General features: G+C 40.7%; 1 protein-coding gene and 1 non-coding gene across 2 annotated transcripts in view; one reads left to right on the top strand and one right to left on the bottom strand.

Moving 5' to 3' along the window:
* The first annotated feature begins 2,322 nt into the window (after positions 1–2,322).
* Zmym6 (zinc finger MYM-type containing 6) overlaps positions 2,323–17,889 on the top strand; it is a 37,722-nt gene continuing 22,155 nt past the window's right edge. Inside the window, exons 1-7 of the mRNA XM_050156687.1 lie at positions 2,323–2,571; positions 3,428–3,574; positions 7,975–8,041; positions 8,985–9,186; positions 12,512–12,683; positions 15,649–15,799; positions 17,334–17,449. Coding sequence (XP_050012644.1) covers positions 3,485–3,574; positions 7,975–8,041; positions 8,985–9,186; positions 12,512–12,683; positions 15,649–15,799; positions 17,334–17,449 — 798 coding nt within the window. The 5' untranslated portion in view covers positions 2,323–2,571; positions 3,428–3,484. The remainder of the gene's footprint in view (positions 2,572–3,427; positions 3,575–7,974; positions 8,042–8,984; positions 9,187–12,511; positions 12,684–15,648; positions 15,800–17,333; positions 17,450–17,889) is intronic.
* LOC126510461 (small Cajal body-specific RNA 4) lies at positions 10,065–10,192 on the bottom strand. Its single transcript, XR_007594407.1, has one exon. It is a non-coding gene; the product is annotated as a small Cajal body-specific RNA 4 (non-coding RNA).

Below are 17,889 nucleotides of genomic sequence, written 5' to 3'. Positions count from 1 at the left end.
GTCACAGAAGTCAGGAATCAAGCCACAAAGAGGTAGGAATGAAAACTCTGTTCAGATTTTCCTACATTAACCTGCATTAAACTTCAGGGGGTCTGATACTAGGCGGTTCATGGCCAGCATTTTAAAACACAGCACAATTTGGGGAAAAGTTCCAACCATCATTCCAATCCAGGTGCACAAAAAAAGCTGAAGGTGTGACTACATAGAAATTCCTTTGAAAAGCGCATGTGGCTATGAGCTTGGGCTCTATAGCTAAAAAGCCTGAAACCTGGGTGGTTTCTGACAGAGCTAGCACAGCGTTCAGCACGCTATAAAGTATATATGACATTCCCCTCTAAGGCTGGATTCTCGTAACTGGGAGCTACAGATAAAGATCTGGAGGTAGAGTCTGGGATGAACATTTTGAACGGGGTCTACCTCCACAGATAGCAAAAGGTTACCAGGTTATTAAAATGATCCACCCCCAGCTTTCTAGATGGCATTTTATCTCCTCTGCTGAGCAGAGGCCCCTGCATGTTTTAACATTCCTGGTTTCCCTAGTGATCTGTGGGAGCAAAGACCTTTTGTGCCCCCAACATAGAGCTATAAAAAAGAAGAAAAAGAAAAGGAGTATGCATGGAGTGGAGCTTTCATTAAACAGGTATGTTCTGCTTGTCCCAGAGCTGGACGGGTAAGGCTACCTGAGCATCTGGAGTCCAGACGAGACCACCAAGATCTCCCAAAATTCAGACTTGGAGTTTTACGACTTGGTGTTTGCCCTGCTGGGTTTTGGACTTGCTTTGGTCTGAGGTCTCCTTGTTAAGCCCCCTATTCTTCCATTGTTGAATAGCAATGTTTGGGGCTGGAGAAATGGCTCACTGGTTAACAGCACTGACCCCAGGTTCAATTCCCATCATCCACATGGCAGCTAACAACTGTCTGTGACTCCAAGATTCGATATCCTCACACAGACATCATGCAGGCAAAACACCAAAGCACCTAAAATAAAAATAGGTAAATTATTAAAAATAGTAATGTTTATTTTGTAACATTGTATATTAGAAATATATACCTCAAAAATTTAAAAACAATTTTTGTATACATACATGGCACACATGTATGTATACTCTGTCTTGTAGGGATGCTGGGATTACAATTCTGGGAATCTAAACCTAGGTCTTCATGCTCCTCCAGCAAGAGATTTACACAGTCATTTCCCCAGTCTCCGTTTTTATCTTAACTAGTTCTGTCAGCAACAACCCAATTTCTGAATAAGGAGACATTCTGAGGGTCTTATTGCAGCATACCTTTTGAAGGATATTAACAAATAAAGTCAAGTCTGTTATTATATAGCTAGATGCTGTCTCAATAATAGAAGTCTATCAGCCATATTATGACATGGATAGTCATGAAGATTGTAAATACAGAAAACATTCTATGCCGTATCTCAAAATAGAGAACAGCTTCACAAATCATATCTCAAAAACGAGGATAAAAATCAAATTTTAATTTTTCCAGACAAAAATTTATACTACATTAGAATTTCTGTCACTATTATGTGGAATGACACATTATTGTATAGCAGTAACTTTGATTAATAAATGCCCAAGTTTTATGTTCTCCTAGCATCTATCTTTTTAAGGAGAAGATCATTATAGAACAAAACAGAGTGGTGGGTTTTGGTGGCGCACGCCTTTAATCCCAGGACTCTGGAGACAGGCAGGTGGATCTCTGTGAGTTCGAGGTCAGCCTGGTCTACAGAGCGAGTTCTAGGACAGTTTAGTGCTACACAGAGAAACCTTGTCTGGAAAAATTAAGAAAAAAAAAGAAAGAAACCAGAAGAGGGCATATACAGTGGCACCTAACACTCCTGATGTTTTTTTCCAATGCTTCCTTCCACGTTTTCATGGCTCAACCTCCGTCTCTTTAAGACGCCGGCCAGAAAAGAAACGAGCATTCTGGGACGGTCGCTCGGTTCCAGGTCCAGGGCATGCTGGGAAAAGAGGGCGGGATCACGCCTGGAAACGGCCAATTACCTTAGGGCTAGTGCCTAAGCAGGAGTGCGCACGCGCAGTTGGCAAAGCATTGCGTTGCAATGGCTCGGGCGATTTCGGGAAAGGCATTTGTTGTCCCCACGGAGGACCCTGAATGCTGTTGTGCATTCCCAGCCTCCCGCCCCCTCGGAGGCAGCTAGGTGACTGGGGGTGGGTGTGCAGAGGGGCTGTAGGCGGCCGCTCCAACTTCTGGGTTTGTGGGCGGGACACCGCATCACGTGCCCAGACGAGGGGGCGTGCCCACCACGTGACCAGATGTCGCAAGGGCAGCTGGGTATTTCCTGTGACTGGGTCCGGCACCTTCTGGCGTGGGCGGGGCGGCGGCTGGTCACGTGACGCGGCGGCAGCGAGTCCGGCGGGGGTTGCTGGGGTACCCGGCAGTGGTGTTGGGGAGCTTCGGGGGCTGCCTGCCGCCACCGCCTCGCGCGCTCTGTTGCAGAACGCGTTCCTCCGCTGGCTGGTGGGGAATTGCTGCTTGCGAACCGGAACGAAAGGAGCGCTCGCGACTCCTATATTGTTACAGCCGTGTCAAGCGGTGGTAAGTTCTCGATCTCGGCTTCGCGACAGGCTTTTATAACTCCGTTCTTTCTGCGGCTGCTTGGATTGATGAAAGGCCTTTTGCGAGGGTTCTTTTTCTCTTTTAAGCCTTCGTTTGTACGGTTTGTACGTTTGGGAATCTGAAGAGCAACCAGAAGGCTGCTTATAGCAGCGGTTCTCATATTTGCATTAGGATTCATAACAGTGGCAAAATTACAGTTACGAAGTATCAACGAAATACTTTCATGGTTTTTTGGGGGGTCACCATAACCCGAGGAACTTTATCAAAGCGTCGCAGCATTAGGAAGGTTGAGAACCAGTGGCTTATAGGAAGACAGGCCTGACCTCCATGGAGGCTCCAAGAACGTCCAGTTGGTCCACTTGCAAACGGGAACTTGGTGTTGGCTTGTGCTGACACCTTAGGCTCTGCACTAGCTTGGAGTCAAGAAAAGGGCACTTGATTCCAGCGCAGGCCGAGTTAGAGGGGACGGTGAGGCAATTGCCTCATTTTGAGAAAGCAAAGCTAACTTGCACCTCAAGTCAGTGCCTATGCAATCAGGAATTGTACTGAGTTCAATTCTCCAAGAGCCTGGTAGCTTTCTCCCCTGGCTCGTTTGGCCAGTCCACATCTCAGCAACCTTCATCATGGTAAAGACCATCACGCTTGTCTGAGGCCCTAGGGGAGTGAGAGCTTTGACGGAAAGACTTTCCTCATTAAAAGGTAGCTAACCCAGGAACAGGAAGAAGTTAGAGTCCTAGAAGGGTTGACGCTTCAAAATGCTCGAGCCTGAAGCTATTAACACACGAATATGAAGGAAAACAGAATCCGAGTATCAATTCTTTATATTATGTTTTAGGAGTCTAGCTAAGAAGTCTTCATTTTAAACGGGAGAAGAACTCTGAACAAACTGAGAATGAAAGAACCTTTGGACGGTGGCTGTGAGAATGCAGTGGCACCACAAGGGCTTCTGGACAGAGTCAAAGAGGAGCCTGATAATGCTCAAGTAAGCGTTCTCTTGAGTTTTAAACCATTAAAAGTTAGAGTCGAACATGGCGGTTGACAGCTTCTGCTTTATAAGTTTGTGGAACTGGTTCTTTTTTCTAAACCGTTGGATATGTGCTCTGAAGGCTGAGGGGTAGTTAAGTAGCAGAGTGCCTTCCTAGCACTCTGAGATACCGTGTTCAGTTCTCAGTAAGTGAATAGATGGTCATGTTTTGAATGTACCCTCCAAATTTCATTCACTGGAAACTCGGTTCCTGATGCATTGTTGCTGGGGGTGGTAATCCTATGTGCAGATTCTGTCATTACCGGGAATGAGTTTGCTGTAAGTGCCAGGTAAGCTCCTCTTTGCTTGCTGTCTTGTTCTTTCTTGGGTGGTCTTCCACTTTTTTTTTTTTTTTTGATTTTCAAGACAGGGTTTCTCTGTAGCTTTGATGCCTGTCCTGGAACTAGCTCTTGTAGACCAGGCTGGCTTCGAACTCCCAGAGATCTGCCTGCTTCTGCCTCCCAAATGCTGAGTTTAAAGGCGTGTGCCACCACCGCCCAGCTGGTCTCCCACCTTTTGCCACAGTGAATGTGACTAGAGGACTTGGCTAAATGCATCCCCTCTATCTCGGAATTTACAGCCTTCAGAACTGAGAGGAAATTCTTTTCCTTATAAATGACCTGTTACATGGTTTATCTTATGTTTTTGGTGTGAACCTAACCTTTAATGGCTGAGCCATCTCCGGCCATGCATGATTTTTCTTAGAGCAATACAAAAATATCGAAGACAATGGGTTAATCAGGTTTTTGGTGTTTTGAATGAGAAAAGAGAAAAAGTAGCAACACTGATAGATGGTGTATAATATGTATCATATGATTGTATGTGACATTAATATTATTAATATCAACGCATGCTTAAGAGAGTGCCCATAATAGCTAGGTGGTGGTGGTGCACGCCTTTCATCCCAGCTCTCGGGAGGCAGAGACAGGTGAATCTACGGAGGAAGAAGTTCCAGGACAGTCTCCAAAGTTACAGGGAAACCCTATCTTGAAAGACCAAAAAAAAAAAAAGTGCTCATTATAACTCTCACATGTATGATAATATTCTTATTTTACACATGAGGATGCAGAGCTCAAGAAAGCCAAGCAGTATGAATGGATCAGTGAGTAAACATCAGATAGGATTTAAACCCAGATAGTAACATTTCAGAGAACCCGTTCCTCCACATGTAGCTTAAGTTGAAAAGATTATGCAGAATAGAGCCTTCTTATGAATTTTGGTTATTTAAAAATTCATTTAACTTTATTTTATGTACATTGGTGTGAGGGTGTTGAATCCCCTGGAACTGGAGTCACAGACAGTTGTGAGCTGCCATGTGGGTCCTGGGAATTGAACCCGGGTCCTCTGGAAGAGCAGCCAGTGCTCTGAAACCTCTGAACCATCTTTCCAATCCTGAATTTTGATTTTTAAAAGCAACAGGAGACATTATAGGGTTAGTTTGTTTGTTTGTTTGTTTATTTATTTATTTATTTATTGAGACAGTGTCACCTAATCCAGGATATCCTAAGATTTGCTCTGTAGCTGAGGATGACCTTTAACTGCTGCCTCTTCTCAAATGCTGCCATTGCAAGTGTGTGCCGCTGTGCCAGGTTTTCACTGTAGAGACAGTAACGTGAAACAGATGTGCGTTTGGAAAGATCCCTTAGATAGATTAGAAACAAAAATAATTTGTGGACAGTCAGTTATTTTGGCAAGAAATTTTTTTACCTTCTCTAGCATTTTTGTTTTGTTTGTTTGTTTTTGTTTTATGCTCTTTGGTTACTGACCTTATTGAGGAAACAATAGTATTTAAACATAATGAAAATTAATACATTAAAAGTAAGGTTTAATACCAGGGTGTGGTAGTACACATTTTTAATCCCAGCACTTGGGAGGCAGAGGTAGGTGAATCTCTGTGGGTTTGAAGCCAGCCTGGTAACAAAGCGTGTTCTAGGGCAGCCAGGACTGTTACACAGAGAAACCCTTCTCGAAAAGCCAAAAACCAACCAACCAAAATAATAATAATAATGATTATTATTATCTAACGTCGCATACCACCTCACAGCAGAATTATTCCAGCACAGGAATGCCAGATAGGTTTTGTCTTGTTCACGAATTCCATGCCCTCTTTGCTCTAGTAGTGAGCTGAGAATGTTTGAAAGTGGTGTTTGCAGAATGTGGAGTGGTGGAGGCCTCCAGTGTACTTACTTCTCCTTTCAGTATACTTAATTTCCCTTTAGTTGGTAAATTGTTCCTCTTGCATTATCTAGTATAACCATTTGTTTGCCAAATTTTGTGCATTCTGCTTTTTTTTTTTTTTTTTGGGTGTCCCTCTATTGCCTAGCTATTGGCCATTCAGCTTTTTGTTAGACCTATATCAGGTGCCTTAGGCAGGTGAGTTTAAACAAGCATAACACACATTTATATAGATAAAGTAATATTCTACAACAAACCACACTTAAGTGTAGGTCCATGTCTAGCAGCAGATGGCCATCACAAAATGAACTAAATGATATATTTGAAGGTCTTTCATCTCATATTATTTATTCTGGACTTTTTTTTTTTTTTTTTTTTTTTTGAGACAGGGTTTCTTTGTGTAGCCTTGACTATTCTGGAACTCTGTAGGCCAGGTTGGCCTTGAACCCCTAGAGATCTGCCTTCCTCTTCCTCCTGAGTGCTGGGATTAAAAGCATGTGCCACCATGCCTGACTGATTTTGTGTTCTTATGAGATTCCTATGTGTGTGTCTTTGTGTTTCTTGGACTTTTTCTTTGGCTTTTTTGTCCCTTTTTATTTTTATTATTATTTATTTTTTTGTTTATTGTTGTTTGTTTTTTGAGACAGGGTTTCTCTGTTCCTTTTTCCTTTTTTGAGCCAGTCTTGGAACTCACTCTGTAGACCAAGCTGTCCTTGAACTCACGGAGATCCTCTTGTCTCTGCCTCTTGAGTATTGGAATTAAAAGCATGCCCTATTTGTGTCTTTTGGTTTTTTTTTAATTGCTCGTTTGTTTTCTAATGAGAGAGAAAGACTGTAGTTTTGTATGGGTGAAGAAGTGGGGGAGGATCTGGAAGGAGTTGGAGGAGGGGAGCTGTGATCAGAATGTATTATATGAGAAAGAATCTATTTTCAGTTAAAAGGAAAAATATTTTCAATTGAAATAGAATTTTATTACTTTTTCTTCTCCCCACCTTTTAGTGTCCCTCAAGCTCCTCCTATGACTCCCTCCAAGTTGATAGCCTCTTTTTCTTTATTGTTGTGTGTGTGTGTGTGTGTGTGTTGTGTGTGTGCTGCCCAGGGGTGGAACTAGGAACCAAATTCTGGTCCTCTGGAAGAGTCAGAAGTACTCTTTTTGTTTTTTTGTTTTTTTGTTTTTCGAGACAGGGTTTCTCTGTAGCTTTGGAGCCTGTCCTGGCACTAGCTCTTGTAGACCAGGCTGGCCTCGAACTCACAGAGATCCACCTGCCTCTGCCTCCTGAGTGCTGGGATTAAAGGCGTGCGCCACCATCGCCCGGCCGGAAGTACTATTAACTGATGAACCAGCTCCCATTGTGATGTCTTTATATATAATCAGCAGACTGCATTGAACTTTTTTCCCTCTGAGACTAGTTGTCCTGGAACTTGATCTGTAGACCAGGCTGGCCTTAGAGGTAAGGGGATCTTAGAGTTCAAGCCCTCCCACATGCTGGGATTAAAGGCATGAGCTACCACTGCCCAACTCGCATTGAACCTTTTGTATCTTGCTGATTATTAGTAGATATGACAGCTTGTAAATATATTGGCTAAAGTTACTAATTTAGGGGCTAAAGCCTTAGCTCAATTGGTAGAGTATGTTTGCTCTGTAGACCAGGCTGGTCTCGAACTCACAGAGATCCGCCTGCCTCTGCCTCCCGAGTGCTGGGATTAAAGGCATGTGCCACCATCGCCTGGCTGGAACATTTTATATTATATATATTTTCATCTACCAAAATTACTTTTGAAAAATAGGTATAACTGTAAATGTTTTCTAATTTTGGAAGATGGTCTTTGTAAACAATATATCTATTCTAATAATTGTGATTTTTGAGGTATTTATGAAGGAGACTATGATTAGGGTGTATAAAAGATGAATGTGACAGATCAGATTTTTTTTTCTGAGATAGGATTTTGAAATAGAATTTCTCTGTGTATTTCTGTCTGTTCTGGAACTTGCTCTGTAGACCAGGCTGGCCTCGAAGTCACAGAGATCCGCTTGCCTCTGCCTTCTAAGTGCTGCAGGGGCTAGAGCCATGCACTTCCATTGCTCTATTTTTAATAAAAAGAATCATATTTTTAATTGAATTTCTAGTTTAATCGTGCTTATTGTACTTATTTCTCTCCCTTTTTCCTCCCTTGTTTTTAAGGAATATGGACTTCAGGAAAGTGAACTGAAAATTAGTGCTGTATTCTCAGCTAATGACGCTCCTCTTGGTAAGAAATAGAACCAGCTAAGTGTGTTACCATTGGAATTTGTTTAGTGGAATCAAGGGAAGTACTTCTGACTGGAGACCTTTCTCCTTCTTTAGTATATTTTTCAGTGTGTAAACTGATCACCATGGGCCTTTTAGAAAAAAAGGGAAGATGTTAAGATGATATCAGAAGGTGATGCATGGATTAAGGAAATATATATTTTATAAAGCTTTCTTCTAACTGGGTAGGGTAGAACACGTCTTTAATCCCAGCACTTGGGAGACAGAGGCAGGTGGGTCTCTGATTTCAAGGCCAGCCTGGTCTACAGAGTGAGTTCCAGGACAGCTATAACTACACAGAGAAACCCTGCCTTGAAAAAAACAAAGCTAAACAAAAGCCCTTCTCTTAAGTTAAACGTGCACATGTGTGTGCAAGTGACTGAAGTGGCTCACACCTGTAATCAGTACCTGTGAGTCTGAGACAGGTGATCATCCTGGTCTATATATAGTGAGACTCTGTCTCAAGAGAAAAAAGATCTTGTTTAACATATGTGTATAAGAGAACTGGTTTTTAACTAAAATATAATACTTATAAAGACTGGTGGTAAGAAAAACTTAGAACCCTTTGCTTTGGAGGGTGGTTATTATTTTTTTTTTTTTTTTAGTATAATGACTCAAAACAGACAAGTTTTTTTCTTTTTTAATAATTTTGTTATTAAAGATTTATTTACTTATTATGTATACAACATTCTGTCTCCATGTATGCCCACACACCAGAAAAGGGCACCAGATCTTATTCTGATGAACTCAGGACCTCTGGAAGAGCAGCCAGTGCTCTTAACCACTGAGCCATCTCTTCAGCCCTCACAAGTTTTTTTTCTTGAAAAGAAAATATATGCATTGGTGAAACTGAAATTCCTTTTTTTTTTTGTTTGTTTATTTTGTTTCTTATCTTGTCTTGTTAGGCTTTCAGCTTTGTCCACCATCACCCGGCTCAAATGCATCAACTACAGCTCCGACTTCTCATCTGTTTTGTTCTGGTTGTAAGAAAATACTTCATAAGACAGGATGTGCTCAGCTTTTCTGTTCCACGGAATGCATTACGAGATACTCCTCAGCTGCCTGCTTGCCATATCAGCTCAAGAGAATCTGCACAAACTGCTCCAAGTACAGGCTTCCTAAGCTTTCATTTGCTGCTTTGGTTTGATTTTTGAGACAGGTTTTCTCTGTATAGCCCTGGCTGTCCTGGAATTCATTATGTAGACCAGAATGGTCTCGAACTCACAGAGATCCTCCTGCCTCTGTCTCAAGTGCTGGGATTAGAGTTGTGCACTCTCATTCTTGACTTCCTCACTTTACTTCTTTTTTGTTTTTTTGAGACAGGGTTTCTCTTCGTAAAAGCCTTGGCTGTCCTGGAACTCGCTTTGTAGACAAGGCTGGCCTAAAACTCAAAGAGATCCACCTGCCTTGGCCTTCTGAGTCCTGGGATTAAAAGCATATGCCACCACTGCCTTGCTTGTGTGTTTTTGTTTTTTGAGGCAGAGTGTCATGTTGCTATTTTGACTTTTCTGAACATTTTTTTTTCATTAAATAATATGTACTTCCTAGGATTTTAATGAGGCAGCATTAGCACATAACTTAGCATTATAAATGCTTAATAATGAGATCTTATAAAGAGTTTAAGTAATTTTGTATTTATAATTATAGAATAATAATATGTACATGATGTTTTCTTAATTTTTATGTATATGGGTGTTTTGCCTGCATGTATGTCTCTGCACTACATGTATGCCTGGTGCCAGAGGAAGCCAAAGAAGGCTTCACATGTCCTGGAACTGGAGTTGGCAGATGGTTGTAAGTTGGCATGTGGGTACTAGGAATCAAACCTGGGTCCTCTGGAAAAGCATCCAGTGTTCTTGACCCATGAGCCATTTCTCCAGCCATAGGTTTTTGTTTTGTTTTATTTTTACAATGTTGAGTATGCATATCCACTTCTCTTCAATAGATGTTAAATTAATTAAAAAAATAGCAAAGACAGAGCTGGAAAATGTTGGACAGTAGAGTCGGCCCTGTGGTTTTCACAGATAAGGGCTGGTCTCTCCACCCATTTGTCTAGGAGGAGAGTATCAGCAAAGTCTTGCTTCATCAGACTCAACCTTCTTGGTCCTCCAACCCAGTTTTGTTGTTGTTTGCTTTTGAGAAAAGTTTTCATGTAACCCAGACCAGTCCTGAACTAACTTACATAGCTGACTTTGAAATTGTCATTCAATTGCCCCTACGTCTCAAGTACTGGAATTATAGATGTGTACCATTACATCTGACTAAATATAACTTATTACTGTTTTTAGTGAAAAATCACGCTTCAGCATCACTACTTTGTCTATATGCAAGCACATATTTGATGTTTGGTTGATTGGTTAAAAATATTTTATATGTATTTATCCTGTATGTTTTCTGTGTGTGTACACGCGTGTGCACACATGCAGAAGGTCAGAAAACAACTTGTGGGAGTAGGCTTCACTGTGAGAGTCCCATTCATTCAATTCAGGTTATTAGACCTGGTGGCACGCATCTCTGCCAGCTAAGTAATCTCGCCAGCTTTTTTTAAAAAAAATATTTATTTATTTATTATGTATACAATATTCTGTCTATGTGTATGCCTGCAGGCCAGAAGAGGGCACCAGACCTTATTACAGATGGTTGTGAGCCACCATGTGGTTGCTGGGAATTGAACTCAGGACCTTTGGAAGAGCAGGCAATGCTCTTAACCTCTGAGCCATCTCTCCAGCCCCCTCTCGCCAGCTTTTTATGATTGTTTGTGAGACAGTGACTGGCATAGCCCAGACTGGCTTTTAACTTCATTTGTAGCTTTGGATGACCTTGAACTATTTTTTGTTTAGTGATTTTTTTTTTTTTAGTCTTTTGCATGTATGTTTGTATGAGAGTGTTGTATCTCTTGGAACTGGAGTTACAGACCATTGTGAGCTGCCATGTGGGTGATAGAAATTGAACCCCAGGACTTTGGAAGAGCAGCCATTGCTCTCAACCACTGAGCCATTTCTCTGGCCCTTGACCTTGAACTCTGGATCCTCCGCCTTTTCCCAAACCAGTGCTATTGAACCACCACACCCTGTAGAAGCTTAAGAGAATTTTAGAAAATTTAGTTAATTTTTATTATCCTTTCATAGATTACTATGCAGTAGTTGTGAATAATAAAGGTATGTGGTCTGGGGAAATGGCTCGATTGGTAAACAGCTTGCTCTACAAGCATGGGGACTTGAATTTGATCCCTAGCATCCATGTAAAATGATGGGCATACTGCTGGACACAGTAGCTCACGCCTTTAATCCCTTCATTTGGGAGACAGTGGGTCTCTGACTTTGAGGCCAGCCTAGTCTGTGTAGTGAGTTCCAGGCCAGCCAAGGCTACACTGTGAAATCCTATTAAAACATTTAAAAATGCTGGGCATAATGATGAATGTTGGCGATCCCAGCACTGGGGAAGTTGGCACATGAGGGTCCCAGTAAAAGGCCCTATCATGAGAAACAAGGTGGGTGCCTAAGGAGGAATGACTCTGGTCTCACAAAATAAAGATAAAGAAAGATGCACCAGGTGTTGGCTAGTAGGATGAGGATGATCAACTCTGGACTCTGGATTTGAATTCTTGTGTCAGTAGACCCATTTTGAGAGGCAATTTAATTTAACCTCTCATTTAGTCTCATTGTCTGAAAAGTAAAAATTATAATAGTACTTCCTTCAAAATGTTTTCTGTGATATTTAATGACTAGCATATAGTTATAATTCACTGTGCTTGCATGCATAATACTATAGTCATCAATTACTTTGTTGTTTCTATCTTGAATGTTTCCTTTAATTTCAATACCTTTGAGAAGAGCAGCATTTAGCCTCTAACTGGGTGTTGCTTTCAGTGCTTATTGCAATAACTGACTCTTATGAAATCGCTCTACAAATCTCACAGAACTGCTAAGTTATTTGTGTTGTGTTCTTCCCGGCACTTATAGTTCAGATTTATATAGCATTCTAATTTTTATATTAATCTCTCATAGTTCATCTTAAAAATTTTAATTAAAAAAATAATTTGTGATCTCAGTCATGATTCTACTATTGGCAGCTGTTGAGTAGTAAACACATGTCCTGTGGTCTGTGGTTGTGGGATGGCCACTGGATCTAGTTTCATTGATTCCAGCAGAGAACTGGAAGTGTTTTTTTGTTAAATATAATTCTTGTACAAATGCTTACATTGGATATTATAAGTCCCACTTTACACATGAGATAGTGGAGACAATAATTGCTTCAGTCATAATCATTTAACTGAGAAGTAACAGAACTCATCAATGATGCTGTGTTTCAGATGATTTATATAGGTTTTTTTCTACCATGCAATAGTTACTCCTAGCTGAGATAATATTTTAACTCTCAGAGAGGAAGAAGGTAGAATCATTGCACATTTGTCTTTGTTATTTGTTTTTAGAGAGATTATTAATCCAAAGGATGTGATCACAGCCAAATTTGAAAATTCCTCTTCCTGCAAAGATTTCTGCAGCCAGTTATGCCTATCTTCTTATGAGCTAAAGAAGCCTGTTGTTACCATATATACCAGCGGCATTTCAACTAAGTGCACCATGTGTCAGAAGGTCACTGACGTAAGTTAGTTATATTTCACGTTCATTGGAATTCTGCTCAGAGACATGGTAGTTTTTCTTTTTCTCCCTCCTCCCCCTCCCTTTCCCCCTCTCTTTTAAAGACAGTATCTTGCTATGTAACTCAGATTGGCCTCAACCTTGAGGCCATCTTGCTGTTTCAGTCTCCCAAGGGCAGAGATTACAATGCTACCATGCCTGGCTAAAATCAGAGATTTCTTTTACATGGCTCTGCTTATTTTGTATCTGTGTATCTGATATGCAGATTAGATTTGAAATTAAATATCATAACAAGGTGTAGTGGCACACATCTTTAGTCCCAGCACTCGGGAGGCAGAGGCAGGTAGATCTCTGAGTTTGAGGCTAGCCTGGTCACCAGGACAGCCAGGGCTACCTGTCTTGTGGTGGGGGAGGAGGAAGTGGAGGAAGAAGAAATCAATTAAAAAGTGGCACAACGTTTTTGTTGTGATGCTTGTTTTTCACAATTCACACAACTAACAGCCTCATTGCGAACAGTTGTGAGCACTATGGCCATGGGAGCCATTGTTAGAGTTAGACACCTTCCTGTCCCTGATGGTGTACAAGCAGCTGTGGGTTCCTGTTGTGGGACTTGTAGGCTCTTCCCTGAGCTGGCTGTGCAAGGGTGAGTTGCAGAGTGAAGGTGGGAGTTACCTTCTGTTCATCCTGGTGTGATCTTCTCTCCAGGGAAAGGGGACAAACTCCACATGGGATGGTTGTATAATGACGTGATTTAGATGAAACAGGTCACTTTAAAAAAATTCTATTTTATTCATGACTCAGAAATTACAAATGACTTGTGTGAAATATTGATACTGAAAACTCCTTATAGATGCACCAATGAGCAAGAATTAAAAGCCAAAACTGACTGAAACTAAGGAAATTCTATTTTTTTTCTTTTAAGATGTATTATGGAATGAATTCTTAGTTGGTTTGGTACTATCATTGTAATACTTCAGGTACTAATTATTTATAATAAATGATAGTCTGGTTAAATATTATATCTGTTTCAGTTTTAATTATTACTGGTTGAGATTTCTCTTTATTCTTTTTGTGTGCGTTTATATGTACATGGGCATGCGTGTATGAGTCTAAGTTTGGTGTTAGGAGTCATCATCAGTTGCTTTCTACCTTCTTGGTTGAGGTAAAGTCTCTCAGTTGAACTCAGAGCTCACCAGTTCAGCTAGTCTAATTAGCCATCTCGGCCTTCCAAATGCTGAAATTACAGGTAGGGGCCACCAAATCTACTTGGCGTCTATATGGGTTTTAAATCTAGGGATTTTTAACTATAATCCTTTTTTCTGTGTGGCAAGTACTTTAACCATTGAACCATCATCCTCACTTTTTTTTTTTAAAGTTCTTATAAAAGATGTAAAAGATAATGATCTTTTAAGGGACTAAGGTGATAGGTAGTTGGTAGAGTGGTTGCAGACATGAAGATTTGAATTCCATTGCTACAACCCACATGGCTGGTTAGAGTGGTGAATGGTTACAGTCCTGGTGGAGGAAGGCATATTTCTGGGCTCACTGACTAGCAAACATCAGCTACTTGCAAATTCCAGGCTGGTGAGAAGCCATGTCTCCAAAAAACCAAATAAAGTAAATAACACCTGTGTGATACCCGGGTTAGCCCTGCCTCCCACACACATGTTCATACTCCAGCACCCATGCACCTGCATGCACATATGCTCTCCATTCCTTTACCTAGCAAGCGCTTGACTTCATTCCTTGGAGCAGTTGAAAATGTTCTTTTATTATTAAGAAATATTTCATTTCTTAGGAACTGCCTCTTTTGGCAGTCCAGTTACTATCCTCACAGGAAAATAACTAATGTTTCTTTACTTGTGACTTAAGTATCCATTCCATTCTTAATTTGGGACTGGTATTGTATTCTTCCAAATTTTTGAGGCCCATTTTTACTAAGCGGATAATGTGTGAAATTTCCTGATATCCTTTTCCTTCCCATTTACTTCCTTACTAAATGATTGGCTATTGCACAAGTGACAGTTTTGAAGTTGCTTTCCATGTGTAAGTGGTGGTCATTATTATTTGTTAAAGTATGAGTTGGCTCTATAGTTCATTATATAATTAGCCCTACTTAGTGTGTCACTCAGCTTGATAAGGAAGTGGTTCTGTAGGATCTCTTATGAATTAAGCATCATTTCTGTCTCCTGATGAAGAGTCATCTGATCCTCTTTCCTAAACTGAAGTCCAGATCAGTCCTGAGAATGGCTCTGTACTTCATGGATTATCCATACATCATTCATCATGTATAGTGTGCTTTGTTGTTAATTGAGTAGTTACTAGTTTTCTTCAGTTTTGTAGCCAAGACTGATCTTAGGCTCCTGATTCTCTGCTTTGGATATCACACTTGGCTTGGCTTTTTTGTTGTTGTTGTATTTTTTGTTTTTTTCTTAAAATCTGTGTTATGATTGTGTGTGTGTGTGCATGCATGTGTGCATATGTGTGTGAATGTGATTAACGAATGAGCGTGCATGCCATGGCATATGTGTGGGTGTCAGAGGACAACAACCACTCCTTCTACCTTGTTTGAGGTGGGGGGGTCTCTTTTTATTTAAAGCTTTGTATGTCAGGCTGCTTGTGGAGTTCTAGAGATTTTTCTGTCTCTGCCTCCCTTCCTGCCTTAGGAGCACTGGGGTTACATATACACACTGCTGTCTCCGCCTCCCTTCCTGCCTTAGGAGCACTGGGGTTACGCATACACACTGCTGTCTCTGCCTCCCTTCCTGCCTTAGGAGCACTGGGATTTCATGGCTTTATGTGGGATCGGAAAGTGGGATCTGGAAGTCTGAATTTCTATCCTCATGCTTGCATAGGACTTGCGCTTCACTCACTGAGCCTTCTCTCTGGCCCTTTCTTATCTGAAACAGTGATGTGATTATGTTTGAACTTAGGCTTAAACACACTTTTGTTATTGCTGTCCTAATAGAATTTGGCCCAGAAGCCACTCTATGCCTTGGGGAATTCAGTGAAGCCGGCTGCTGAAACGAGTGAGAGTACAGATGACCCAGGAAGATCAGAGGTTTTCTGCTCTATTAATTGCTTATCTGCTTACAGGATTAAGACTGTTATTTCTTCAGGTAATGATTAAATTTGATAAATTTACAGGTTTGGTAACATACTAAAGATGACCATACCTGGTGTTCTTAATTTCATTAGATACTAAATTTATTTAATATGGCCAAAAACCCAAGATTGACTTACTTTTGAAGAACTGAAAATAAAAACAGATTTGCACTGATACTCTCTTTTTGTAGAACATACTTTATGGTTTTATGTGTAGAAAAAATAAAAAATAATTACTAAGTTTTAAGATAGTTTTTTTTTCTTTTTAAAAAATTTTTTTTTGTGGCTGGATAGTGGTGGCATACACCTTTTAATTCCAGCACTCGGGAGGCAGAGGCAGGTGGTTCTTTGTGAGTTCGAGGCCAGCCTGGTCTACAGAGTGAGCTCCAGGACAGCTCGTGCTGTTACACAGAGAAACTCTGTCTCAAAAAGCTAAAAAAAAAAAAAAAAAAAAAAAGAGAGAAAAAGAAAAAGAAAAAAAATATTGTGCTGGATGGTGGTGGCACATGCCTTTAATCTTAGCATTCAGAAGGCAGAGGCAGGCGGATCTCTGTGAGTTTGAGGTCAGCCTGGTCTACAGAGTAAGTTCCAGGTCAGAGCTATTACACAGATAATCCCTGTCTCAAAAAACATAAATAAATAAGCAAATAAAATGATTTTTTTATTGTTGTATTTTATGTGCCTGTTTTGTCTGCATGTATGTCTATGCATTATGTGTATGCCTGGTGCCTATGGAGGCAAGAAGAGGGCATCAGAGTCCCTGGAGCTGGAGTTACAGATGCTTGTGACCCCGCATTTGGCAGTTAGGAATCTAACCCAGGTCCTCTAAAAGAGCACCCAGTGCTCTTAACCACTGAGCCATGTTTCCGATCCTTTTGGTTAGGCTTTGATGAACCAGAGTTCATTGAGGTTAGTTGTTGCAGTTAGATTTAGAGATTACTGTAAAGCTCCATGATATTTTTATGTTATAGTTAGTTGACCTTCCACATTCAACCAACCATACCTCAGAATTACTCAGCAAATGTGATTCCCACCTTTAGTCCCAATACTGAGGAAGCAAGAGTCAGGCGGATCTCTTGAGTTTGAGGCCACTGTGGTCTACGTAGTGAGTTCTAGGACAGCCAGAACTACTACTAAGACCCCTGTCTCAAAACAACAACAACAAAAAACAGAATCCCTCAGCAAATATAATTGAATATTACAGAGATTTTTAAAATTATTTTTCTCAAAGTAATATAGTATGTTAGCTATGTATATTATATTTGCATTTGTTAGATATTGTAAGTGATAGAGAGATGACCTGTGAGCAAATGTTTAGAATGTACAGAGATGGTGTGCAAACACTGTGATGCCATTCTATAAGATGGACGTAAGCCTCTGTTCTGCAGATGTTGGGCATCCTTGGGGGATGGTTGGGATCCAGTCCCGCAAAGACATAAGAGAGTCTGTGCTGAATATTTGATTGTCTTTCTACTAGTCTTTCTACTAGACTTTTGTATCATTTCTGTATGTGTGCAACATTCATTGTTTTTATTTTTTGTCATTAAGGTCTCCAGGTTTTGTGTCACAGTTGTAAAACCGCAGCAGTTCCTCAGTATCACGTAGCCATGTCAGACGGAACTATTTGCAGTTTCTGCAGCTCCAACTGCGTGCTGGCTTTCCAGGTACACACATCTAGCTCTCTGAGACATTGGCCTATGGCAAAACACTGTAAAAAATTATGTATATTTTTTACATTTATTTAGTATGTGTTTACATGCCACAATGGCATGACTGAGTTGTCTTGCCAGTCCATTTTTTTCCTTTTCTGAGACAGTCTTGTTACATAGCCCAAAGAGGCTAAGAACTCTTTGTAGAAGGTCAGATTGGCTTCAAATATGAAGCAATCATCCTGTTTTTATCTCCGAAGTTATGGGATTGCAAGCATGTAACACCTGTTTAGTCAGAAGATTTCCAATGCAGGCTTTAAGAAAACAAACCCCCAGTCTAGTCAAGCAGTGTTTCAGAGGTCTTTTGTACAAATGTTTGAACCAGCTGTTGGGCTTTCTGATTCAGGGTCCTTGATTCAAGTGCCCTTCCTTCCCTCCCATTTTCTTTGGTCTCT

The sequence above is a fragment of the Alexandromys fortis genome, unplaced genomic scaffold (genome assembly GCF_014885135.2).
Source record: "Alexandromys fortis isolate MF-2015 unplaced genomic scaffold, M_Fortis_MF-2015_v1.1 scaffold_26, whole genome shotgun sequence".
NCBI classification, from domain to species: Eukaryota; Metazoa; Chordata; class Mammalia; order Rodentia; family Cricetidae; genus Alexandromys; species Alexandromys fortis.
Note: the sequence above shows the minus strand (reverse complement) of the source record. Positions and strands in the feature narration are given on the sequence as shown.